Source organism: Alosa alosa, chromosome 21 (genome assembly GCF_017589495.1).
Source record: "Alosa alosa isolate M-15738 ecotype Scorff River chromosome 21, AALO_Geno_1.1, whole genome shotgun sequence".
Classification (NCBI taxonomy): domain Eukaryota; kingdom Metazoa; phylum Chordata; class Actinopteri; order Clupeiformes; family Clupeidae; genus Alosa; species Alosa alosa.
Genome location: NC_063209.1, coordinates 6,884,638 through 6,912,568, shown reverse-complemented (window position 1 = coordinate 6,912,568; position 27,931 = coordinate 6,884,638). Strand labels below are relative to the sequence as shown.

At 44.4% G+C, this 27,931-nt stretch overlaps 1 protein-coding gene across 1 annotated transcript; it reads left to right on the top strand.

Moving 5' to 3' along the window:
* Positions 1–232: 232 nt before the first annotated feature.
* On the top strand, positions 233–21,922 carry fbxo38 (F-box protein 38). The gene is made up of 21 exons (XM_048231372.1): positions 233–593; positions 1,186–1,420; positions 1,541–1,674; positions 1,913–2,076; positions 4,787–4,952; positions 5,087–5,362; positions 5,880–5,973; positions 6,091–6,221; positions 7,355–7,525; positions 8,764–8,906; positions 9,339–9,552; positions 9,921–10,058; positions 10,264–10,446; positions 10,611–11,078; positions 14,138–14,238; positions 14,355–14,457; positions 15,284–15,450; positions 15,862–16,007; positions 16,463–16,566; positions 16,945–17,058; positions 19,656–21,922. The coding sequence occupies exons 2-21, from the start codon at positions 1,290–1,292 to the stop codon at positions 19,832–19,834; spliced, it is 3,327 nt and encodes a 1,108-aa protein (XP_048087329.1). The 5' UTR covers positions 233–593; positions 1,186–1,289; the 3' UTR covers positions 19,835–21,922.
* The last annotated feature ends 6,009 nt before the right edge of the window (positions 21,923–27,931 follow it).

The window sequence follows — 27,931 nt, the reverse complement described above, 5'->3', positions numbered from 1 at the left end:
CCAGAGATCGCGTTTTTTACAGTGTATTCAGGACTCAGGCAGCTAGCGGATGGTGAGGTGAGGTAATTGACAAAAATGTTTTAGCCTAAAAAACGTATGATATCGCTTGCTCAGAGCACCTTTAAACAACAAACTGTCAGCAAACTCCCTGAACAAGCATGTTATGCCTAGCCCCTCCCACCATAGGCACAACGTAACGTAAGGGGTGGGGGAAACTAGCTAATGGAGGAAGTGCGTCTGAAAGCTGCAGCTGGAACACAGGGAGGCAGATTTCAGGCTGTTATTTACAGTGGACACACTCTGTGCATACCTATTAGACTCATCACAAAGGGTGTGAGAGGGTAGTGCTAACAGTCCCAAGATCAAAGAACATTGATATTATCTCATTGGATGTAAAGGATTTTGTTTTATACTTGTCTCAGAAAGGCCTGTGTTGGGGATGTAGCTGGCTAGCTCGCTGGCTAGTTATGAAGCTAGCTGGCTAGCTAACAACTCAGAAGTGTCAAGTAGCTGACCACGGAGATTATTGTGAATTGGTGAAGAAACTAATGCATCTCCACATCATCGTCATGCACTGCCAGTAAAACAAAGAGGTGAAGGCTGTCTTACTTTGGCTTAATGACTACGTGCATGGAACTTCCATCTGTGCACTGTGTAATGCTATGTCACGGAGAAACGTTTACGTTTTTAAAAGAGGTGGTCAAAGCGTTGTTGCTGCTTCAGTTTTGCTAACTTACCTCCAGCTAGGCTCAGACTTATTTCACTGTTTGGATTATTTTCTGTTCAATAGAAAATAGTGTCTCGTCGATTATTCACGTTATTCAGTTTGTTAATGATGTAGCATCTTATTTAGTTTGTTACATCGTTAGGTCAGTGTCTGCATCACTTCTTAAACATCCAGTAGTTGTTAGCATCATAGCTCTTTAGCTAGCTCGTTGTCATCATTGTTGTTGCTAGCTAAGTTAGTGAGAGAGCAAGCAAGCTTAGCGAATACCCACTAGTAGTACCGTTTTTCCAATGCCCATTGTCTTGTCAACTTAATGTTCTGAAATGCTTTTTTTTTAGGGGAACCTTATAGGATACTGATGGGATTTGACATATGTATAAATTATGTTCTTACACTAAACCACTGACATATGTGTAAATGATGTTCTTACACTAAACCACTTTTATTTTGTTATACAGACTTGAGACCCAGAGTGTGTGTGTTGCATGCCTGAAAAGTAGAGTCTAGTGGCTGGGGAGGGAGTTGGTTGTCTTCCCTAAGAGAAGATATCACCACCCTGGACATGATGGGCCCACGGCGGAAGTCCATTAAGATTCAGAGCTTGGATGAGGGTCTTCATGACCCTCTTAGTCAAGAGGAGCCCAAGGATTACATGAATGAGCTCTCACATGAAGTACTTTGCCACATATTCAGGTCAGTCACCAAAGGTCAAACATATCTTGTGTATGGCCATCTTACTCCCTCACAGATGTTTCAATGGTTCAATGTAAAGAAGCCTATGTGTCTTTAAACATAAGCTGTTACCTCCTGCAGGTACTTGCCCATGCAAGATATCATGTGCATGGAGTGTTTGTCTCGAAAGCTTCGGGAAGCCGTGACCCTGTACTTGCGTGTTGTGAAGGTGGTAGACCTGTGTGCAAGCCGTTGGTGGGAATACATGCCATCAGGTAGGCAGAATGTCCGACCTTCCTTGTGCAACACGAAATTTAGACATGATGACAGAAGAAAAGTGAGAAGTTCCTTTGGTTATCTCATGGACACGTTTAAACAGCACCAAGTAATTTTAAGTAAACACTTTTCATGTGCAGTCACAACCACAGCCAATGTGCAATAACCTCATCATTAAGACATTGTCTGACCATTTAATAACAGTGCACTGTATATGTGGCGTTGTACACATCCCAGGATTCACAGACTCCAGTTTCCTCATGTTGCTGAAGAAGATGCCTGACTTGGAGCAGCTGTACGGGCTGCATCCCCGCTACCTGGAGCGACGGAGAGTCAGAGGATACGAGGCGTTCAGCATCCCTGGAGTTCTAGAAGCTCTGCAGGCCTGCCCCAATTTGATAGTGAGTCAGTGTGGCTAGCTCAGACTAGCTGATTTAGGACGCTTAAAGGACTGTTCGCACCAGGAACAATAGCTATAACGATAACTATAACCATACCAATAAAAGCATCCACACTGACCAACGATAAGAAAAGTCTCTCTTTGTGTTGATGAAAGTGATGGCTAAAATTTGTGGGATTGTTTTTATCGTTCTCAAAATCGTTCTGAAAATTATCCCCAACTATATTGTTTGTCGTGATAATTATAGTTTACTAGTGCAGTTCCCATTCAAACATGCTATTCCTGTCGTCCAATTACATGCCCACAGGTAGGCCTAGTTTATAAAATAAGATGATGGTGAAAAACATCAGTCCAGCTAAGCATTCAATAATGAATACTGAATATTATATGATATTATAATATAATAAATGTGCAGTGAGCAGAATTTAAGCATGGCTGCATGTGGCAGTTTTTACAGATCAAAATTATATAAGCCTAGCAGCTGTTTTGAGTCAAGGCTATATGTTTAGCCTATTGAATAACTTGATGATAAAGAAGATAAACCATTTTGTGGAATGATTCATCATATGCAATTTACAACGATGTGACTTAAAAACAATCTCTGGTAGCCTATAAGTGACATCACGCTCTGTCTGCCACTCATTGTCTGTAGCTGATCAAAATGACATAAGCCTAAAACTTTGAGTTAAGACTAAGGGCCCTATTTTCGCTACCTGGCGCATGGTGGAAAGCGGATTATTATCCCAGCGCAACGTTTATTCTTATCTTGCACGTCTCTTTTTTTTTTGAGCAGCGTGCCAAGGGGTATAGCAATTAACAACCTAAGTAGGGGTCTGGCGCTATCGTACACTACCTAAAACGCATTACACCACTGACCAAGAGAGTTGTTTATATGTTATGTTAAGAGTGCATTATTAACACTGATACGGGCGGGTGCATAACGCACCATGTTTCTCTCATCCACAAACGCACATTAATGCAAAACATTACAAATTACAGGATTACAATGGGAAACATAATTAGAATAAAGATATTACGAAATACATCTCACAATGAGTAGTTATTCACCATCTTTTGCAAATTGGTAATGATGGATGAAAGTTATTAGGCAAGAGGCAAATATGAAGCACAGCTGAAGACGCACTGTCACAAGATGTAAGCTTAAGCTACTCCTCTGCAGGATGAACGTTTTTTTTGAACATTATTGGGCTAAGTGTTGCTTTTTCCAGGCTATGTTTTCAATGGTAACCCCATTGTCAGTCAATAGTGAAAGCAATTAACTGTGTATAACTGTTTTGTCGTTGTTTTGGACTGACACCACAGTGAAGTTAGTTAACTTTGCCAATGAGTTCAAATAATAGACGAGTGCAAATGCGTGTAGGCTATACTCTACTCTACTTTACTATACTGCTAAGTTGTAGTAAAGCATGGTTTAGTGGAATAACTGTTCCATAAAGTCTCGCTTGCAAGCAGATTCCTCAAATGCGCCGCTGACTATCAAAATACAGATGCGCTGTTTAAAGTTGCACTGCTCGCTGTTAAAGAGAATGACCGATGTCATTCTCATTTGGTTTAAATGATGTTACGCCCAAAACACACCCATGACTGATTGAGAAACCTAGTAACGCTTTGTTGCGCCATCCGGCTGACGAAAACACTCCCAATGTGAACTGGACATCCCACTAAATTTAAATAAGCTTTTCACCAGTGACCATGCGTTTTAGACTACGATAATAGGGCCCTATATGTTTAGCCTATTGAATAACTTGATGATAAAGAAGACGATTGAATAACTTGATGATAAAGAAGACCATTTTGTGAAATGATGCATCATCATATGAAATTTGCAACGATGTGACGCAAAAACTCTGGTAGCCAATACGTGACATCACATCTTCCATTCGTTGGCTGTTGCTGCTTTGCATGTAGAAATGTCCTTAAATTCGGCACCATTATCACTCGCTTCAATTTGGCACCTTGCAGTAGGAATTGTTGTTTGTTTATTCAAAGTCGGTGTCCAATAGCTTATACATATCATACACAGACATATGACATCCACGCACACATGCATACAACAAAAATACAAAGGAAGATATCAATAGTCACTAATAGCCACTGCATACCTGTGTTTGTTTGGTGTGTTGTCCGCGTAATCATTTACGTAAGCAAACCGCATACAGGGGGTCTTTATTGTTGAAGTCAGACATGATAATCATCCACACAAATTGTACTCCCTTAACTTTTTACCCGTGTGCATTCAGTTCTGCCAAAGCCCCGCTTCTGTCCTCTCTAGTAGCCTACAGTGCTGTATGAAAGGGGGAGTGGCTACAGTAGAGCGGCGAAAGCCAATATGTGCTTCTTTTACGATATATTTAACAAGATCTTTTGCATTTCTTATCCAAACAACATCAAACTTGGCACTGCACTTGCTCGTGCCCTTAGCAAGACACCTGCCAAGTTCGAAATCAATCGAACGAACGGTATCCAATACACACACAAACACACACACAGACAGACGTTCCTGTAATTTACAGATAGATGTGTGGACGTGGTCATTCATATTAGTTACAGCAATATTTTTTTCCGTTATAGTTATCGGTCTTGGTGTGAACGACCCATTAGTCATGTATTTACAGCTTTATTGAAGTCATGCATCAATACCTCAGGTGATCCTTGGTAGTGTAACATTTCTTTTTCCCCCTTCTGCCCAGGGAGTTGAAACGTCTCACTTGGAGCTTGTGGAGGCCATCTGGAATTACATGCCTCAGGTCCACATCCTGGGAAAGTTTCGCAACCGCAACGGAGCCTTTCCTATACCCCCAGAGAACAAGCTCACCATTCCAGCCGCCGCCAAAATCCAGACCCTACACCTTGTTGGTAGGTGTTTTCTTATCGCGTTTGTGGATCTCTGCCATTGCAATTCCAAGCAGATATCCTTTATTACCTGGCTGTTCACTGCCATATTGAAAAAGTTGTAATCCTAAAGCACGTTTTGGTATTTTGCCTTGAAGGGGTTAATGTGCCAGAGATCCCCTGTGTGTCCATGCTGAGACACCTCTACCTGAAGTGGGTGCGCCTCACAAAGCCTCAGCCTTTCAAAGACTTCCTGTGCGTGAGCCTCCGCACCTTCGTTATGAGGAACTGTGCCGGCCCCACCAACTCCCTAAAGTACGTGCCCCTGGTGACCGGCCTGGCCTCGGCCCGCAACCTGGAGCACCTGGAGCTAGTGAGGGTGCCCTTCCTGGGGGGACTCATTCAGCACGTGGTGGAGGACAGCTGGAGGTCAGGTGAGGAACAGACTGTGCTGACCGGCAAGGGGGTGGTTTTATGACAAAAGGGTTGAAATTGAAAGTATTTGATTGTGTATGTGTAAGGTGTATTTCATACTTGTATTTCTGGCAACCTGGAAAATGTCGGACTTAACAGAAAAAATGAATGGATCCGTGATTTTAAGATGGTCATGCAAATTATGGGAGTTTTTCGGGAGAAATAGCAAAACAGGAGGGCGCCAGGAGATGACCTTGAAATACAGGAGAAACCCGGGAAAAACAGGAGTGTTGGCAGGTATGATGCAGACCCAGGGAGTGGTTCTGTGTTGACCCAGAGGGTGGGTCTGTGTTGACCCAGGGGGTGGTTCTGGTTCTGATGAAGCTCTGAGTTCTAGAGTATCGAAGTGAAATGACGTTTACTTTATTCTTGATCTGTTTGCTATACAGCACACAATGATGAATATTCTTCCTTTGACTGCCTCTGTTGAAGTTTGCCATGCTGACTGTATTGCTGACTGAGAATTCTCTGTTTCAGGAGGGTTTCGTAATTTGCACACTATAGTATTTGGAGCCTGTAAGAATGCACTTGAAGTTGACCTGGGCTACCTCATAATTACTGCCGCACGCCGGTAAGATTGAAACCCATCAGTTTGGTGCACTTGGTCAGTGGACTATGTAGACCACAAGTCACAGCACAGGACATAAGAGAGCCATGCTGAGTAGTGTGGGTGTTGTGTGTCCCTTAGGCTTCATGAAGTTCGAATTCAACCCTCCCTAACCAAAGATGGAGTGTTCTCTGCACTGAAGATGGCTGAACTGGAGTTTCCCCAGTTTGAGACTTTGCACCTTGGATATGTCGACGAGTTCCTATTGCAATGTAAGTCATCTGGACAATCATTTTCATTTTTGTTTGACAGGATTATTGCATAAAATTGGCATCTTTTTTTAACAAAGCTAAACAAAGCTTATTTTCAAGTGCTCACTTCTGATGATGTACCCCAGAAGTAGAAAAAGAACCAATTTAAGCCTAATTGTCTCTCTGTTGCAAAGCTCTCTTGACTTTTGAGTATTAGTTTTGACTTGAATGTAATCTCTTTCATGATGGATGGATTAGTTATCTGTGATACTGGGAAATAGCTTTGTAAAACATACATTTGTGCGTGCATACAGACATAACAGTTGTCATCGAGACCTAGAAAAAATAATCTGCTCCTCAGGTTGTCCTTCAAGTAGGCCATCATATCAGTCAATTCTATAAGTATACCAGGGCATACTTAAAGTGCTTTAAATTACCCATCTATTTAGAATCTCACTCGGCCTAATTACGTCCAGTCCCTGCTTGTTAAAATTCGACCTGCTGTGTGTGGTCGTGTGCTGTTCTTAAGCAAACTGCACTAATGCATTCATCATGTCAGATCACAGATTTCTGGTTCCTCTCAGCTTAGTGCTGCATTCAAAACAGAACAGCGTGTCAGGCATGAGCCAACATGAGCACGTATGTTAAATCCCAGTGAAACAGGGAGGAATAAACAGGAACTCGTATCTAAAAAAAGATTCAGTGATGTTTTGCCATGTTTTCCTTTCAGTGAAGACGATAGATCTCAGATTCATCCTCTGTGAGAATGTAGGAAAATGACAGTCCACACCCATACACTGTAGACTTGTTTTGTAGTGTTTACAGATAGGCAGCATGCAACCCATTTCTTTCTTGTGTGATTTCTGCATGATGCTTATAGTGGTGCCACCGATATTTCAGTTGGCCATGTCTTCAGTTGGACTATTTCTATTCGGGTCGTGATGTGTCTCTGCACATCCCTTCCCCTACAGGTAGAATCATATCTTGGGTGTGTTGCTACAGCATACAACCCTGTCTTTGTGACATTTTATTTGTCTGGTCATCCAGGCTATCCATTCTGCCATTCTGCCTGTCATTTATGAACCGTGATTGTGAGATAACTGTGAATATAATGATGTCTACTATGTGGTCTGAATCTCTGCTTTCCCCCTCAGGTAAAATGAGCCACAACGAGTTGGTGAAATACGGTCTGGCCGATGTGATCGAGAACCCAGGGATAATCACTGACATCGGAATGAAAGCTGTCAACGAGGTGTTCACCTCCATAAAGTACCTTGTCATTTACAACTGTCCTCATCTACACAACCCTCACAACTGGATAACAGGTACAGACCAAAGCCTTATCATCATAGTACATTCACCCTGAACAGTTATTGCTGTTTGTGTCCGCCATTAGCAGTTATTGCGTAGTGTTGGTGTCTGCTGCTAAACATGTCGGGTCTCTCCTTGCTCTACCACAGTTGTGCTCTCCAGCCGTATTCAAAAGGACAGGCAGTTAGGTGTTTGATTTGAATGCATCAGTGCTGTCTCTCCAAACCCAATCCATAGCTCAGACAGGCTAGATCACTGCTGAGTCACGGTAGGCCGTCCCATTCACGAGGATTCGCAACGTGCAGCCTTACAACCTTGGGTGCTGCACAGTCTGCATGCACTTGTGTTTTCCTTTTGTCAAACGGAGAGCTCTGTGGTTCTGGCACTGGGTGACCATTTTGACATGTTTTCCCTTCATTCAGAATCCTGAACTGAGTAATTGCTGACCGTTGTTGATAATTAATGTGTTTAGGAAACGGGTGTGATCGGACATGTTGAGGCTCAGGCTGCCAACGTAATGGCTTACCATTATGTTTGTGTTCAGATACAGTGTCCTAGGTTACAGTTTGTGTTGGCATATGGGGATGTTGAAGAAAACGGCAAAATTCTAACACAGCCAAAAATCATTAGTTTAGTGGTATTGTTGCATAGTCACTGGACATGGCAGGAAAGTGCAACCAATAAACATTTCAAGAGTGAAGACAGCTTTGGAGTGATGCTATACTTTGGAATTGGAATTGGAGTTCTACCGTGAGAGTACCAAAGCCATGACATGGTGTTGCCAAGGTAGCAATTTCACTGGATCTACATAAATCAATCTAATCATAGCAGTGGCTTTCTTAATCTATTTAGATAATTGTACAACATTTCTATGACATTTACACTTTAGGACCTGCATTTAACTTCACAACCTGCGTTTAAATTACTTCAGTTCACTGACGTATCTTCTCTTTATTTTTTAAGGCAATAAGTCAAAGGCTGCTAGCCTTTTGTGTTGTGTTATGTGGCTAAGCTGCTACCTAGCAGGTAAAGCACGGCTATAGCCTACATTTAAAAACAATTTGTGAGGTAGAAACGATGACACGTGTCTACATGCAATGCTACATATGCCACATATGGTACTCTGTTTGTCGCCTCAAATACTTATTTCCAAATGCTTGTTTTCACAGTGTTTGCTGTATGCAGCTTGTGTCTGTGTCTAATACTTTTATGTCCATTTGGAGGTGACTTGTGTGTGTTTGTGTGTCCGCAGACCACTCGCGCTGGAGCCGGCTGGTGGACCTCACGCTGGTGCGGTGTCATGCAGTCAAGCTGGACTCCTTCTGCCAATTCATCGAGTTGCTGCCCAGCCTGGAGTTCATCTCTCTGGACCAGATGTTCCGCGAGCCTCCCAAGGTTAGTCCAGCATAGACGCCACCGTCTTACCTTGTCCGCTTTGCAGTCTTTGATCCCTGACCACAAGAGAGCTTCTGTTAATTGCACTCCAGCCACAAATGGCTATCTCTACGGAGAGACTGTGATATCAGTTACCCACTATAGCTTGAATACATCTCAGGTATGATAAAATATTATGGCCGTAGAAGACATCTCCATTTGTACCTATCGCCATGCCTGCGCTCTTTCTTCCTCTAAGTGTGTTTGTGATCCACTGTCTTTTGAGCTTTTTCATTAACCCTCACATTTCTCAAAATGTGTTACTTCAAAGCACTATCTAACTGAAGCAAACAGCTCTCTTTAGCAGGTGACTGGGTGTATTGCGACCATGGGGACCTCTGTCCATACAGGGCTATTTGCCCCAGTGCTGATCTGAGGCCTGTCTCCTCACAGGGTTGTGCGCGAGTGGGTCTGAGCGCAGGCACTGGCATCGGCGTCTCCTCGGCACTGGTGAGCAACCAGAACTCCAACAATGACAACGACAACAACAACAATAACAACAACCACCAAAACAACAACAACAACGACGCCGCCAACATTCCGCCGCACAATGACGAGGAAGCCGCAGCGCCCGTTCCCCAGCAGCCGCAGCAACAGCGACCGGAAGGTAGGTCGCCCGGCAACGGTGCCCTGTCACCGTCACCAGCAGAGGACAAAATTTAGAACAGGCTGGAACTTAATGATGGCCTTATGGGAGATGGCCCAGAGTTAGTCTGAGTGTGGGCTGAGTCATAGTTTTCTAACCCAGCAGAGCTGGATCCTGCTCTAGGATGAAGCCCTATCTAATACAAACCCTGCTGCTATAGCCTAACTCTTGGTCCTCAGAATGTTGACCATATACCCCTTTTAATATGCATAGTTTCGCCACCTAATGTTTAGAAATTGAGTAGTACCTACATGAGATGGATCATGTCATCATGTGCTGTACTTGCACGTTAGATTTCTGTGTAAATGTGTGTGTTTTTTCCTTTGCAGACATCAGAGGGATGGATGGGGTGGTGCAGGAGAACGCTGCCCCGGACCCGGTGGTGATGGAGGTGGCTGATGCGGAGCAAGGTGCCTCCGGCCCCAGCCAGCCAGCTCGGCCAGCAGAGGGCGACGAGGAGCAAGCAGGTCAGAGGGAAACGCCACTGATCTGAAAGCTGCTTCCATTTTCAAAATGATCAGAGCATGTCCGAATCACTGGACTGCCTGAATGTGGCCTCTGATTCAGGAGCACACACACACACACACACACACACACACACACACACACACACACACACACTTTGAGCACTAGGTGTGTTGTCTCATCTTTGCTACCGTGTGTGTGCTGCAGGTCCCAGTGGGGTGCAGTCTTGCGTTAAGAAGCAGCCGGTGGTGGTGCTGGACTCGGACAGTGAGGATGAGGAGGAGCAGGAAAAGGCTCGGGTGCGGGCCCCAGGCCCGTCGAAGCCCTCCTACGCCGAGCCGGACACCAGGCCAAAGAGCTCCAGCTCCGAGGTCCAAGCCCTACACAGCAGTGAGTACAGCCAACCTCCTACAGGTCAACATTCCACATCTCTGTTGTAGTGTTCAGGCTGTCATGCCGTAGGTTACTTGTTGAAGTGAACATTTGGGATGCACATGTTTGGCTAGCTCTGGTGTTGTTTACTCTTTGCTGATTGGCTGCCCGTGCTCGTCCAGGTAAAGGGAAGACGCCGCTGCGGCGGCGAGGCCCGCCCCCTCAGGAGCCCAGCTGCGAGAAGGGTTGCCAGGTGACCAGTGAGCAGATCAAAGCGGACATGAAGGCTGCCACCGAGGCCCCTGAGCGCAGTGCGGGCAGCAGCGGGGCTGGCCAGGTGCCGGGGGCGGGGGCCTATGTGGGCTCCATCCGCTGGAGGGAGGACGCCGACAGCCAGGAGGAGGGCGGCCAGGGCGGCAGCTCGGAGGGTGGCCTGGCGCGGTCGGAGGGGCCTGCAGATCAGGGCGCTGGACGGATGGACGCCCGGCACACGGGAGGAACCTCGGCCAACGGCCTGGACGACGACAACGACGACGAGGGGGATGAGGAGGAGCAGCAGCAGCACAGGTGTCTGCCGGGCGAGATCCCCCGGCGGCCAATCACACGCTCCCGCAGCCGGCTCTCGGCAGTGCCCCTGGTGTCCGAGTCAGGTGAGCTCTTACAGGTCATCCTCACAGTCACTAGGCTCTCACAAGGCCAATTCACACCAAGATTTGCAACGAGAAACCGTTGCAGTGGGGGGAATTAAACGTTGCAAAACATTACAGGCTATTTTAGAACACTTAATAATAATAATAATAATAATAATAATAATAATAATAATACATTTTATTTATAATGTAATGCACTTTTCATCACAGATCTCAAAGTGCTACAGGTTAGAAACAAAAAAGATGAGCAGTTTTAAAGAATAAGAAAAAGAAAAGAAAAGGAAAAAAAAGGTTTAAAAAACATCTAAAGAGGACCTCATAGAGGACCACTTAGACCTCATAGAGGACCACTTAGACCTCATAGAGGACCACTTAGACCTCATAGCGTTTGTGACATGTTGTCATTCAGTCAGAGGCGGAGAAGGCAGAGATGCATATCATTAGTCCAAACGGGTATGCTGATAAAGTCAAAACTAGCTTATTAGCTAGTTAGTTAGCTTTGCTAACTAGGCAGCTAGATAGTTCATATCTGGCCATGAGTGGTGTAACAGAAGTGATGTTATGGAAAAATTTGTGTTATTGCAAGTTGTTGCACTGGGGGCTATTCCAGAAAGCGGGTTTACTGGCTTAACTGGGTATGTTAACCCAGAGAAAGTGGTACACCTGGGATTTCAGTTCCAAAAATGATCAGGCTATGTAAGTCACTATGGTAACATAGGCTCTGAACTTAACCTGGTAGAGGGTAGGTTATGTTCAGGTTTTGTTCAGGTAAGTGCACATTCAGCTAGGCCGCTGTTTTGACACTTGTCACACAATGGCGTTTCCTTTTGAGAAGCGTCTGATTGACATAGAAGCACAAATCATGTAACCGTGAGGGTGGTAGATCACAACATGATATCCTTTCTTTTCCAAACGAGGTTTTGCGAGAGCACTAACTTTTTGTCAGCGGAATCCTTAATATACTTGAAAAACATTCTCCATCCCTATATTTAACGTTATATAACACTATAGAATAAAATAAATATTTAATGTAGCCTACACCATTCAAATAGAATAAAATAAATATTTTATGTAGCCTACACCATAATGGACATTTGTCTTTGAATCACCAGACAGATGGACATACAGACAACATCTTGGACACATTGAAGATATCATTAAAACAAGTAGGCTACGGTAAAAAAGGGTAAAATATAGAAAATGAATAAATAAGTTGGAATAGGTATAGCAAAGCAGCTCAGTCGAGTATGTGTGTTGGCACTTAGTTTGGTTAAGAATGCTGATGGAATTTGGGATAAAATATTTTTTAAATAGGCTACACTTTTTGCCTCCCTCCAAACTTTGTGCATCGATGATCGCTCGCCGACTGGGAGTTTTTGTACGCAGAGCATATCGGCAAAGCAACTGTCTGTCGGTGGGTAAAGTTTGCCTTGCACTAAAGCGGTTCCTGCGCAACTTCATTATTTTTCCTGGCCACAAACCCGCAAGGATCATTGTGTAGTTTCACCAACTGGCATCGTCAGCATCACTTATTTTAAGTTTCCCAATTTGCACCAAAAGTATCTTTGCTGGTGAGCTTTTAATTAATGGGCCTTGGCTATTTCAGGGTTTTCTAACATCATCGGCTCCATGGATGGGATGCAAGTGCCCATTAAAGGGACACCAGGCAAGCCTGAAGCTTTTTCTCTACGAAACTCCCCCTCGCTCGGTCTGAAGCTCTTTTCCTTTTCTTTGCGTCTTCCGTCAAGGGTTTTCGCTGCTTCTTTGCCGGCTCTGCCATTATACACACGTTTGCAACAATCTCTAGTGTTTCGTTAGCCTGCCTCTGTGCTGTAAACTGATCCTGCTTCGGTCGGCGGGTAGGATACACCGAACTTGCAAGTGGGATATTCTTCCTACAGGCAGTAGGGGCGGGCGAGAGAGCCTTCATTCACCCCGTAATGAGTCATTTAACCATATACCGACTTACGAAGATAATTAATTAACACGAAAACGTTGCCTGGTGTCCCTTTAAAGCGTCAACCGTAAACAAGGTAGATTATGTCAATAGGTTTCCACAGCATACGTGTCCAAAAGCTTATCACAAACATGGAAGCGAAATGGCCAGGGTCAGTACACGATGCCAGGATGTACCGGGAATCTAATTTGAGCAACACATTTCAACAGGGTGCGTTAGGCCTATACCTTATCCACCTGATCCACTACAGGCTAATTAATGCATAGACTCTAACTTGTGCAATATGTGCAATTACAGGAGAACTTGATGGGTAGCCTATTGGGGGATAGAGGATACCTATGCCTTCCAACACTCATCACCCCGTAGCTTACCGTACCTTGATTCCGATGCTGGAGCGCAAACAAGGTTTAACTTGGCCCATAGCAGAACCCGCAAAATAGAAATGACATTTGGGATTCTCAAGGAGTCTATGACCCACTCAATGTGTGAGAAGGTAGGCTAGTTTAAGAAAGCATCATTCAAAGCAGTCAATACGTAATGTCCACTGAATTATTTAATATATTGTGCTTTTGACATTAATAGGCCATCCTAAACTTGCACATTTACACGTTCAGTTAGGCTATTCTCTGCAAAGTAAGGTCTCGATCCTTGGCAAGCACTCAAGTATTGCTCTTTTTTGTTATTACAGTTGTCTCTTCATAAGCCTCAAGGAGAACTTGCTACTTCGCCTCTGAACAATGTGGTGCTCTTCGTTACGCTGATTTCACTCATGGTTTCGACTCTCAATAGATTATGTCTTTTTAAGTTCACCTGTTTTGGAACCGACAGCTCGGGTTTAGTTGCCACGGGTTCAGACAACCCAGTTAAGTTTTATCTCAGTGTTTGTTAAGCCTCCTTTCTGGAATCCCCCCTCCCTGGTTTAGGTTAAAAATCTCTGTAATGTTTAAATCAAGGACTCCCAACAATGTTTGTAAGGCAAAATAGCACCCTTATAGTTTGCTTATCTAAATAGTGGCACAAGGTACTATAATAGGAATTATGATGCCCAATGTCGAGGTTCAGTGTCTTTCTAAACATGGGTACCCTTACCTTTGTTGCGTAGAGCTGTCCAAACCAAAGCCTCGGGTCACAGTGAAGAGGAAACGCACAGCGGACAAGTCCACCAGCACCAGTGACCCAGTGACCGAAGATGACCACGTACAGGCGAGTCTTCCTCAGCCTCCTCTTCCTCATTACATGGTCTGATAAAAAAGGGATCCACATTTGAGCCTTGTACTGTGTGTGTGTGTGTTCTATGTTCTATTTTTTCTGCCCTGAAGGTGCTAACACTAAAGTCCAAAAACCTGGTTGGAATCACCCTCACAAACTGTGGCATTACAGACCTGGTGCTGAGAGACTGCCCCAAAATGATGTTTGTCCATGGTGAGTACGCCTCTGAGTCACATATTGAACGAATAATGACTGACCTTTCATACGTACAAAAAAATAGCCCTCACCTTGGGTGGTGTAGTATTTTCCATGAAGTGCAGGACTATTGTCTCCCCAGGAGTGAATTGTGAAGGATTATTCCACTGCTATTGGCTCTAATATGGATTTATTTTTTGACATCAAAAAGGCCCCAACTGTAGCCAGTTTTAAATCTAGACTTAAGACCAAACTGTTCTCAGATGCTTTCTGCTAACTGTGCCGAGTTACAAATTCTGAATCTGCCTTGATCATTTTTCTACCTTGTCTTTTATTACTTTTTTTACTACTTTTGCCTTTGTTTTTGCTTACTAATTATTCTTTATTTTTAAATGATTTTACCTTGTGTTTTATGTTTTCTTTTTATTATGATCTTTACCTTTTAACTATTCTTTGACTATATTGCCCTTTTATGCTTTTATTTGTTATCATTGTTTGGTTTTGTTTATGTAAAGCACATTGAATGACCTCTGTGTATGAAATGCGCTATATAAATAAACTTGACTTGACTTATTTTTTGAACAGAAAATTGCCTTTCTAATTTCAGTTTCAGTCATGTTGTTGAAGGTTGCCACTCTAAGAAGTATACGTATACCAAATGTTTTAGACTTTACACAAAAACAGTGAAATAAGCAGTGGTAGAGCTTCTATAGCCCTATAGCGTATATGTCCACAGTGAAGTCCAAACCTGTGGTTTAATATTATTTATAAAAAAACGTGTAGGTTTCCGTGGTTACCCATTCACTGTGTGTTCCTTCCTGGTCTTGTCCTCTTGCGTCTCCAGCCACCCGCTGCCGAGTGCTGAAGTACCTGAAGGTGGAGAACGCCCCCATCGTCAACCGCTTCGACTACGCCCAGTGCAAGAAGCTGGACATGGAGCAAGTCCTGGATCAGATCCTGCGCATGCCCCCAGAGCGCAACCGCATCATCTACATGAGGCCCATGCAGCAGGTCAGAGCTGCTCAACCGCACCGCCCACTCCCCATGTCCTACACGCTTAACTGCTGACTAGAGAAGATAGTGGTTTTGTTGGTTTGATACTGTACTGTAAGGTGGCAACATAGTTGTTTTGTAACATAGTTGTCTTTTTTTCTATATATTTGAGCTAAACAGAAAATGAAATCACAAATACACTGTGTATGTGTGTAATGTAATGGGAGGGACTATTATTAGATAGTATTAAAGATACAGGATGAACTGCCTGGTTTGGAGGGATCCCCTATTCCAGTGAAAATCTAGTTCTTACAATCCCAATGATCAGAAAAAGCGAAATGTTGTGAATGAAAGGTGTATGGTTCTAAAGCTCGTCAAAGGTCAGCAGGAGCCCAGCCCAACTCCGATGCCTATGTTGTCGTCCCGCAGATCAACTCTCTGGCGCTGGAAAAGATGCTGTTCAGCGGCCCGTACCCCTACCACATCGCCATCATCCACGAGTTCAGCAACCCGCCCAACGTCAGGAACAAGGTGCGCGTGCGAAGCTGGATGGACACCATCGCCAACATCAGCCAGTGAGTAGTGTCAGCCACGTCGGCCCCTCGGCTCCCCGCAGCTGCACAGGAAACACGCCTTTTACTGACCGCACTGTTCCCTCACTCCACTGGAAGCTCACACTGTGCCAGATTAGCCTTCCCTCAGACATTGTGTGATTTAAGGGGAAAAAAAACACACACACATATATGAATTCAAATAGATTATTTGCTGTCTATGATTCAGTCAGTTGTATGTGAGCAAAGGTGACTGATGTTATGCTTTAAGGACCATGAGCAGGGGAATATGAGGGAGGAAAGCAAACCAAACCAATTCTTTTGTTTTCAGTGAAGAACTCAGTGTGCAAGTCACAGAGTGACCACCAGGTGGTGCTACTGTTCCCACGCTGGGTATTGGGACAGCAGAACAATCCTGGGCCAAAGACACTGCATTTCATCACCCAACCCCCAGTGAATTATTTTCATTTCATCAACAGAGAACTCATCAAGTACGAGTTTTTCCCGGAGGCCACACGAACGGAAGAGGATGTGAAGAAGTATCCCAACTACCCCTGGGGGCGAGACATCTACACCTTGGAGGGTGAGCGGAAGTGGGGTCCAGCCCCTCGGAAATGCAGGGTCTCCGTGCTCCACACATCCTGTGAAATATAAATAGAACCCTCCACATGCATCTGACCTCGGGGCCTTCTCCACCCCCCAGCCCCCTCTCCACCTCCCTAAAGCTAATGTCATAACAGTGAGATGGATTCAGTTTGGGAGGCTTTGGGTCATTTTGGTCCCACCCTCCCCATCTAAGCACCCCAGTTTATCATACAGAGATTTCCCATGACCACTGCTCCCACCCCCCCATACCCCACCGCTGTTTTGTTTGATTATAAACTTCACCCTTTCCCTTGGAGTCCTCATCATCTCTCCTCCTCCTCCTCCTCCTCATCTCTCACTGCTCTCTGGTCTGTAGGTGCGGTGGATGGCGCGCCGTACACTATGATCACTGATTTTCCCTGGCTACGGACACTACGCGCAGCAGAGCCTAACAGCTATGCTCGCTATGACTTTGAAGATGATGAAAGCAGTGAGTCATTGCTTTTGATTATGTTGTTTTCCCTGTTTGTTGCATGATGTACGACCTAATGCCATAAGAACGTTTCAATTTCTCCATGACCCTCACCACTTTCATGATCGAGCAAAGATATAATATTAGTATTACATTATCCATATGAGATGCTAGTATGGATAATGTAATATGGTATAGATTATCCACATGAGAGTTAGTAAAGCTCAGTCAATCACTACTAGTGAGATTTGACATTAGCAATTAGCATGTTGGACACTTCCACGTCCACATTCAGGGAATTGCTCCTCAAGATCCTCTAACTGTTGGTTCAATGTTAAAGAATTCCAGCCAATCAGCATGTTGCTTCAGCATCTAGTAGTTCTGGGCCTGTATATACAAAGCATTTTTGTCTTGTTTCTCTAAAACATTCTAGGTTAACGTTGTCCTTAGTCCTGTTCGCAAAGCTGCCTAGTCTCAAATCCTAGGATCAGAAAAAGATTCCATTGCTATAGCTGACCTCAGTTGTCATGTACAAACTTGCTTGCAATGACCTTGTGATTGGTTGGTGAGTGACAGGTCTGTGCCAGTGACTTAAAGGCACACTATGCAGGTTTTTTAGCTTAATATGCAAGTTTTGCTAGCTTAATTTACCTTCATTTAACAGCTTCAGAGTCATTGAAATGGTTATATTACTTTTTTGAGGTTGAATGGTGGCTGTCTCGCTTCCCCCTAGCGCCTGTGAGCGGAAAAACCACCCTTGCAACTGTGGGCCGGCGGGCCGACGGCCTCAGTGTCAGGAAGTATAATGAGTGTAACGAATTGCTTTACTGCATTCAAATACACATACACGCTAGGCACTGGCTAGAAAAAGGTAGCGATGGAGTTTCTCAGACATTCGTCATGACAGAGCCAGCGAAAAAGAAGCAAAAACCGAGAAAACAGTAAGGAAATTGCCAATACTGCATAGTTTACCTTTAATAAATGTGACAGGCTACAAATGAAAAAGTAAAGGAATAAGCCCCCTATAAGCAATACTTTGTGTGATTGGAAAGGAAAATTGCATAATGTAAGAGAACATCCATACAATCATATGAGTATGACCTATGCGTTGCGTCTCCGGAACTGTTCCGTTGTGTGTTGATTTTCATTTCGGCACCAATGTTAACAGGTTACAGCAGCCACAGTGCCTCCGCCATATCTGCGTCTCAGGCACGGCTTGAACCGTGCTGCAACTGTGACCCAGCTAAAGAATGGAAGGGACGCCTATTTTTTTTCACTTCATGCAAGCGGTTCTGTGCAGAAATACACTGAAAACACCAGTTGATAGTCATAATTTGTGTTTAAAAGGAAGTGGAAGCTACATGTGTGCTATAAAATCGCAGAAATACGGTGACTCTGAAAAGGAGGACAAGTTGTGTTTAAAAGTGAGGGCAAATTGGCCAAAATGAGGATCAGTATTTGGCTTTCCTTTACTTAATGTTAAAGTAGTTATCGGCCGTTATAAACGCCGATACCGATAGATCGGCAAATAGCTAATCGGCACACCGATTTATCATTCAGATTCTAGTTTCTGTTGTTCTCAAAAACGCTCACAATGTTGCTGTTGTTATAGTATATTCTGTAGACTAATACCCATACCCTAATAACCATATATAGTTTTTACCATTATCGTTTGTTCTAATTAACCATTGCTAAAAGCTATAAACCATCATTGTGTGTAGTTATTGTTTTCAGTGTGGATGGGTCTGTATTGCATCCCTTACAAGCTTTATTTGCAATCAATGGCCCTCATTTATCAACCGAGCGTAGAAACCGGTATAGATCAGCACAGAAATCATCTTATAACGGGGCTCACGTGTGATTCCTGAAACTTTCGTATCACTCCAATTGCAGCGTAAGAATAAACGTGTGTTAATAAATGTGGCAGCTGGAAACGAGCGTAATTTAAATATCACAGCCCTATATATGCTCGTTTTAAAGGCCTCGCCCCTAGAATTTACAACATCGAGGTGCATTATACGTCCAAGAGAAACATTCGTGATCTCAAGATAGCCACAGTGACTTTGCAAGTCCAGCTGAACCTTGTTAATTTTGACAGCTAGAAAAGTGTCATCAAGAAAGCTGGGAAACACATCATACTACAATTACATTCATTACAAAACCATACGACACTGCCATTTGCCCTTTGAAAATGATAACAAAAATAATTATGGCTGTTGTGTTTTTCAAAGAGAAAGTAGGCCTAATCCTCTCCACATAGCCTATATGGCTATCCTAAGTCATTAAATGTGTCAACATAACAGGCTACATTACGGCAAGTAGGCTACAAATGTGCAGCAAAAGTCTTAGGTCCAAGATATTCCATGAATTGAACTCTTCAACTTTCCAATCCTCCAGTGATTTACTGCTGCACCGTGCTATGCCGCCTAAGATTTGCGTACACGAGTTGAGACTTTACGTGTGATTCGAGCGTAGCCACCCCATGCTTTGCGTGGAAATGAGCGCATGCCTGTCCTACGCCTGTTTTACGTCGAACTCACGTTTCATAAATGAGGGCCAGTATGTATATGGTTCTATCCTACGGCTAACATTCCTCCTCTCCCTGCTCCACGTAGCCACCATCTATGCGCCACGGCGAAAGGGCCAGCTGTCGGCCGACATCTGCATGGAGACCATCGGCGAGGAGATCTCGGAGCGCCGGCAGGCGCGGCGTGGCGTTTTCCAGCGGCTGGTGGTGGTCTTCATCCACTACTGCGATGCCCGCGGCCAGCCCATCGACGATGACTACATCTAGTGCCTCGTCTCTTCCTGCCCATCCCCTGCCCCCCGCCCTGCCCCACAGTGGAGGGTGCTGGGGGGGGGGGGTGGGATGGGGTGTAGAGACTCATTTGAAGAGGAAAGGGGGTGAAGGGGAGGTGGTTAAGGGTTTGACCACTACCTGCTCCAGCACAGGTGCTCCACACTGACCTCCTCTCTTCTCACCTCCACACGTTGGTCTGTGGTACAGTCTATGGGGGTGGGGGTGCAAGAGGACCTTTAGGAGAGGGAGAGGTGTAGGAGCATAGAACATGCTGCCCTGTCTCTCACCAGGAGCACCATGACCAGATGACTGAAGAAAGAAAGAGAGAGAGAGAGAGAGAGAGAGAGATGATGAGTGTCTGTTTCTTAAAAGAAGTATGTTTTGTCAGATGAAGCATCAGGCTTTTCTCAGTTTTCTTTTCAGGTGTCCTACCCAGAGTGTTGTCATGTGTGAGTTGGCCTCCCCCAGGACCCTCTGTGGCTTTGCTGCTGCAGGAGGAGGACGATGAGATGTAGACTCGCCTTACGCTGCTGCTCCCAAGGTGCAGGAGAGCTCACCTCGTGAGCAGAGTGCACACCATGGGTTTCTTTAGAGGTTGGTTTCCAGTAGGGGAACGTGCTGTGCTTGGTGAACATTCACTAGGTTGTGGTTGGTTGGTTGGTCTTTCAGTTGCATATGAAGTGATACGATCAAACAGAAATAGTATTCTGTTCTCTGTTGTGTTGGTTAATCCCCCAAAGTGTCTACTTTTTTTTTTGCTTGTGTGGAAGATTTCTACTGCTAGCTGGTGAAGTACCAAGTTTTTATTATTTTTGTTTGTTTTGCTTTGTTTTTTGTTTTGTTTTGTTCTGTTCTCTCACCTACCTCCAGTGCTGAGAGGAGGAAGCACGCTTTCCAAGAGCACCCACCGGCAAGGCTAGAAGTGCCCTTAGAAATTAATCTGAATCTATAACCTCTGTCTCTTTTTTATTATTATTATTATTATGATTATTATTATTATTTTTTATTTATTTTTGCTTTATTTTAATTTACCTCTTTCCTTTGCTCTTTACTCTTACTTTACTCTTGAGATCTGACACTGGGTTGGAGTAGGGACTATTACCAGAGATTGTATTGGTGCCATTTGTTGGGTTGTTTTACTCCTGTCTGTCGGGTGAACGTTTTGGAGGCCCCTTGCACACCCGTGGAAGTATCAGAATCATTAGTTACCTTTTCTCCCTCTGTAGTTCTGTTTTTCTAAGGATTAAAAAAGGGATTCAGATTTCATAGAGGCATCAACATGTTTTGTTTCGCTGGATACACTCATTCACATCCTCTAGTTTAGTTTGGAAGACCGTAACTGATGAGCGTGAGAGGTGAGCGGGTCATGGCTGAATTCATCCCTTCATATGACCCACATGTGACCAGGTGTCCACCCCTCAAACCACCCCTCATGGCAGCATCTTTACTTATTGTCTCCGTACTGCCACCATTCTGCTGGTGACCAGAGGTGGACAATGAGACTCCAGGAATGTGTGTTAGAGAGAGAGAGAGAGAGCTTGCGGGGAGAGCGCTCTGGATCTGGGATGAGGTGTTGCACCCCGTTTTTGTTTGTTTTTTTGAGCGAGTTTTCCACAGGAAGCTCAACAGGTGAAGAGATTGGTGCATGTCTGGTGTTTGTGTGCATCGACAAATGACACGAGAAGAAGGCGAAAGAACAGGAAGAGGAAAAAAAAAACACGTTTTGTCTTAACTTCGCACGCAATGCTGAATACATTTACTGTGAAAGAACTCGGTGTTCCAGGAGTTAACATGATAACAAAGTCAAGTCAAGAGTGAAAAAAAAGCCATTAAAAAGCGTCATCAGCCCTCCCTGTTTTCCTGCTGCTGCTGTTCTTTCTACTCGAGCGACTGACTCTCCCCTTTCAAGGCCAAGCTAACAATCGCTGGTGGGTTTCGACTGAGAACCATGCTAAGCACTGCAGAAACCTGTGCACAAAAAACCTTGTACAGATAAGCTGTATTTAAAGGATCTTCCAGATTTGTTTTATAAGTTTATATAAAAAAAGACCTATTTCACATAATAAAAAAGGGAGAATACAAGATTGTGAGTTTTTCATCTTTGTCTGTGTGTCTGTGTCTGTGTGTGTGTGTGTGTGTGTGTGTGTGTGTGTGTGTGTGTGTGTGAGAGATGGTGAGCAAGGTGACATCAACCACAGGTGTGTGTGTGTTTATGAGATTGACTCATAAAGGGAATGAGCTGGAGTCCACATCACTGACGTGTAAGTGGTGGCATCTGTAAAAACATACACAGGCTCTGCCTATAGACAGAGTTAAGACACAGTGCTGCAATGACTAAATGTTAAGTGATGAGCAAAACGAATCCCCCAATGTGTTATCCAAGTTTGGGATTTCCAAATTGTGCACTTCAGTCTAAGAATTGGAGTTGTATCTGTTTTGTTCAAATTGTTTCTTCAGTTTGCCCATATATATATATATATATATATATATATATATAAATATATATATATATAAAAATTCACCATTACTCAAATTCATGCTTATGTAAGAGCCCCATTTAGACCCAGCACACACCTGTCCACAGCATACCCTAGGCTCTCTGGGCTCAGAACAGGCCCAGCCCTGGCCTCTGCCAGACACCTGGTTTACAAGAAGCACACAGCTGCGTGTTGCAGAGAGACAGAAGGAGACGGAACAGTTTTCCATCAAGCCGGCACACTGTAAAAACCAACTGCTCTGCAACCTCTTGCCCAAATGACTAGCACAGACATGGCTGTCTGAAGCCCGTCTTCTTGCCCCGCATGTGTGAAGAGAGGTGAGATGAGCTTGCTGGGTGTGGGTGTCGGGGGGGGGGCTGGGGCTGGACGTGAGCGCGTGCACACCACTGATCTGGAGTTAGTCTTGTCGCTCTGTTTACTCTGACACCGAATAGGTGTTTAATGTTAAAAGCCATTTGTCGCTTAACTCTTGTCCCGAGCAGGAAGGCAGAAAGATTTGTGGCAGGAGCACAGTTATCCTCTCCGAGCCGAGTTCCTGTCTGAAGGGGCTCTTGAAACCTGTAATGTCTCTCCACCACGCACGGAAGGTCTGCCAAAGTTTGGAGACGCTAGGTAGGAAAAATCTCTGCTGGGCCATGAGATGTGTTCCTCCTGTACCAAACCTAATGGCTTCACAAGATTTGAAGATAGCTGCTGGCCTTAGATGAAGTCTTTTTGGCCTTGGTTCTCCCTCTCATTCTGTAAATTATTTATTCCTTTAAGGCAAATATAGAGATTCTTGAAGAGTGTCTAACATAATCTTCATGGTCTTTCGTGGTCTGTTATTTAGACCTTCTCATCATGGTGTGCTTTCCTCTTTTTTTTCACCTATAGTCCTTCGGGGAAACTGCCCTAGTTCGTCGGGTGGATACTATGTGAATAGTGGTGTTTCACAGTCACGGTCTCGAATTGAAAAGTTGACAGCTGTTTCTTTGTCTAATTCCACAAACTTGTGCCCACCACATAAACTGGTCTTAATCTACTACTTTCCTGTTGGTCTTATCATGAATATGTGTGTTTGGGGGTGGATGTTCATGAGGCAGATGCAGGCAGACAACATTTGACACCTGTTTGGGCCTAGAAAATGGACATTATTTTCTGTCTTGGCTGTCTTGTACCGGTAATATGCATTTTCAACACAGTAGACTAATTTCTACTGAGGCCCCCAAACTGCCTTGGGATTTCAGATGCCCTTTCATTGTCTTCACTGTTACTGTAAATATAATTTCCTCCTGTTGATAGTATCCAGACATAGAACGCACACACACACTCAGTATAAATAATGATAATTATATCTGTGAGGATTTACATGACATGGCTGCTTGGACAAGGTGCTGCTTTTTTAACTTTGTATGGCTTAGTATTCCCCACTCTGTGCGTGAGGAATTGGAGGGGGAGTCAAGCTTGATGGCAGTGAAACACAGCCAATGAACCCCGTCTCGATGAGAGCAATTTCCTGAGTTTCCTACTCTGTCCCATTCCAGTTAATTAAGTAAAAAATAATCATCCGTCCACTGTTTGATTTAATTTCCCTGCAAATCCTTCCTGAGAAACTGACTGAGACGGACGCAATTCCAGTCCTGCCAGCTATGGTGTGAAATTACCAATTTTGTCTTTACAAATATGACAGCAGAAATATTACTATGCTGGAAGATGATTGTAAATGAAAGACACGATTACCCATTTCATTGTCTCACTATATCAAAATGGAAAAGGAGAATGTTGTAATGGAAATTGGTTTTAATTGCCAGGGAAGAACACCACACCACAGGACAGTCACTCATTCTTCCGTGATCCCCTTTTCACTCTCACTGCAACAGACACACGGCTGTCAGCCGGGCAGGATCCAGCGCTCCTCACTTTGCCGCTACATCCTGCCGACGGAGCAGGTATGGCTTTTGTCACCCCCCCCCCACCCCCACCCCACCCTCAGCCGTGGGGCGCTGGCTATAACATGCCGCTGAGCAGAGCCAGCCCAGTCAGATGTGACAGGAGGGCTAAATTAAAAACCCTGGCTGGGCGCTCGTTCTCCTCAGGACAGGCAAAAGGTAAAGCACATGAATCTTCATTTGGGAAGCCAGACAAGAATCTGTCTCCATCAATCTGGCCTGAGCTGCGCAGTGCACTGGAAAAACTGTTTTTCCTGTAATGAAAGATAAAAAAAACAAAGTTTTTCTTCTCAGAGCCAGCACATCTCAGCTATCAGTGTCTTTTTAAGTCATTTTTTTTTGTAATTCTGTCTTTTCTAAGGCAATCTAAAATACACTTAATTTAAGACATTCAGCATCAACATCAGTGTGCATAATATTTACAATTATTCAACTTTTCCCTGAAACAAATCAGCAGCTTTTCCTTTTCCTTTTCCTTAAAAATCAGCAGCCTGGGAAAAAGTGATCATGTGACGTGACGCTGCAGTGAGAATGTGTATGCAATGTTATTCACTTCCCATGGCCAAACCAATACCTCTGGTTTAGATTTGGTATGTGTGTGACTCAGGAGCATTGTATAGGGTTGTTGGAATTTTTATCATTAAGAGCAGAATCACCCAGCATTCATGCATATATCCAGTTTTGCACTGAACAAACATGTTGCAAAAGTTTTCCGGAATTTTAAGAGTAACTCCAAAAAATACTACTTATGTTATGTAAGTCAATGTAAGTTTGGTTTCATGAATGTTGCCTACCGTGCCTCATTGGTGATGCTGTGGATCTGAAGCAAAAACCTGAGTAGTCTCACACACAGTAATTAAGTAGATCATAAGTAGATCATCTCAGTATCTGTGGGTATAAAGAATGATATACTTTATTCAAATGCAGCTGCCTAGGTTTCATAATAGACCAAGGCGCATTTACCAAGCCAGACTTGGTTGACGTCAGCCCTCTGATAAGAGGAATCCTTCTTTTATTTACATTTTTCACGCTCTTGTTTATCTCTCTGTTTTTGGGTACACAACAGAGCCTCACTGGCTCGCTTCTCACCGAGGCTTCACAAGGAACTCAGCTGCATCTAGCTCACAATGAAATATTGCTGTTTAATTGTTGCATGACTGTGTCTCCAGAGCACATTAATCCTCCTGGTTGCCCAAATATTCCCCATCCAACTGGGTGGCCTTCTAAAGGTCCTTCAGTGCCACGACTTCACCCAGTGAGGACTTTCAGATTTCACCAGAAAGAGGACTAGAAAAAGTGCTTTCCCTTAAAAGGAGTTCCCTATAGGTCTTCACTGGTAATAAACTATATAAACATGATGGTAATCCAGATATCACAGTGCATGTAAACCGTAAATGAGGACCAAAAGGCATACGTCTTTTCCATAAGAGGGAAAAGAAGTGTGTGAGTGAGTGCACGCACACACACTTTTTGGAGGTACAAAAAAAAAACATGCCTATCAGCCCGGGCTATTAGCCCTGAGAGCTGCCAAGCAGTGAGGCACTGGTTGGCTGCTGACTTTAATAGCCCCTCGTTTCTGCAGATGTAAACAGAGAATCTTCCCCAAACATTGCCTTTTTAAGGCTTCTCGGGGAGGGCGCGAGGCTGACCTCCTCCTCAGTTCACTGCGCTAACGAAGGGCCTGCCTGGGCTCGGCTGGAGCGGGAGAGCCCCCGCACTCCTGCGCTTTGTTTTACTGTTGTGTTTTCTTTTTGTTCCCCTCCATACGCTGGAACCCTCCCAGTCCCCTGGCCGCCCCCATGGCCCCCTGTCTAAATTTAGTCTTTCCAAGCCCAACGTCTGGCAGCCCACCTCAGGAGGAGACAGCACCTCCAAACATTAGCAGGGGCTTATACAGCCAGAGGTGGAGGAGGAGGGCCTCTCTCTCTCTTTCTGTGTGTGTGTGTGTGTGTGTGTTCGTGTTTGTGTAGAGGGGGGGGGCTCTCTGTGTGTGTGTGTGTGTGTGTGCGCATGTGTGCGTGTGTGTGTGTGTGTGTGTGTGTTCGTGTTCGGGGGGGGGCTCACCCTGACTGACATTTCACAGGCATCACACACTGCCCCTCCTCGCTCTGGACCCGTATCCAATCTGTCTGTTTGACCCCTGAGTCTCCCGAGCTGCGGGATGTTGAGGAAGAGAAGTCATCTGGCCGTATATGCAGTTCAAGGTCAAGGCTTTGTTCCGGCCCCTTTTTTATAACAGGCCCTTATCTGTCTTCAAGGCAGATGTCTTTGTCTGTTGGTTACCAAAACTGTCCACATGCGCTGGATGGTTGACAGAGGGGATGTTTAATGATAAATGATAACATGGACAGACCATAAACTCTGATGATTTCATTGGAAATATTCAAGTTTTATTCTTTCAGAGTAATAAAGTAACCTCAGTAACCATTAGATCAGAGATATGTCAGTCAAATACTTAGCAGTAGCTGTTAGCTATTTGCTTCAGCTGAAGTTTGTTTTGCTATGTCTTGATCATATAAATTTGTAAATGTGAGTATGATATGCTTATGACATTCTATCTGACATTAAACCCTGATATGTCTGATCTTTGAGTGTTGAAACAAAATTTCATCAGTACAAATACCAGGAGAAGACACCAGAGACTGAGACTAGGCAAGCATGTGGCATCTCATGTTTACGATACGCGTTTCTTTCAACAATTATTATTCTTTACTAAACCTGACTTTTTTTCTGTCACCAAATATATATTGTGAATATGTTTCTACATAATGGAATTGCACAAAACAGATATTTCCCCACAAAACAGATATGCCAAAATATCCACAAAACTGTGATAACTTCGACACACTTTTGTACAATGACCCTCCTCATAACAGACAGACTTGTGTTTCATACACCCCAGTGGACTTGCAATGTTTTGATTGCGAGTAGTGAAATTACTGTGGCCGATACAATCTGCACTGTAATGAGGTCGCAAGAGAGCCGAGGATGTTTGTGTGTGTGTGCGCTTACTTGGGTGGGTGGGTAAGAAAATGCCCAGTGCCAATGTTTGGGTTATGTCTTCAAGTCTCTACTCTTTTTCCAAAAAAAGAAAGAAAATAAATAAATAAATAAAATACAGTAAACACAATGCGTGTCTTGCCCACCTGCGGCTTCGTTTGGAGTCTCTGTGACATTATTGTATACGATTCCCAGTGCGCCAAGAGTAAATGCTTTCCCATATGGAGCCATGAGAGCCTTCTGAGAGGAAGTTAATTATTCTAAATAACTGTGTCTGAGCAGCACACTCATGTTCCCAGGCTGCGATGGCAGCGAGCCCTCTGTTGCTAATGGTTTCCACATGGAGCCGGAGCGAGGGCGGCCAAGACTCCAGCACGGGGCAGAAATCTCCAAATTTAGAAGAAATATGAAAATTGTCAAATGCAGCTTCCTTCGAAAGGGAGACAGACCCCCCCCCACACCGCCCCCGTCCTCCCGTCCTCCCGTCCTCATCCCCCGACTCGCCTCCCCCTTTTTTCCCCTCCTCCTCCCCCGACAGGATCCCTCCTTCCCAAAGAGCTCTCCTCCTCAGACGCCGCAGGTCACAGACTGGGGTCACGGGGGCCCTCCCGCCAGCCAATCGTGCGGCTCGGGGGGTTTTCCCTCCTCGTGGCGCTGCGGCGCAG

Excerpts from the sequence above, each read along its gene's own strand:
- fbxo38 (XM_048231372.1), top strand. The coding sequence starts at position 1,290 with ATGATGGGCCCACGGCGGAAGTCCATTAAGATTCAGAGCTTGGATGAG. Across the intron at positions 7,526-8,763 it reads CCCTCACAACTGGATAACAG|ACCACTCGCGCTGGAGCCGG; the intron begins GTACAGACCAAA and ends GTGTGTCCGCAG. Across the intron at positions 16,008-16,462 it reads ACCATCGCCAACATCAGCCA|AGAACTCATCAAGTACGAGT; the intron begins GTGAGTAGTGTC and ends TTTCATCAACAG.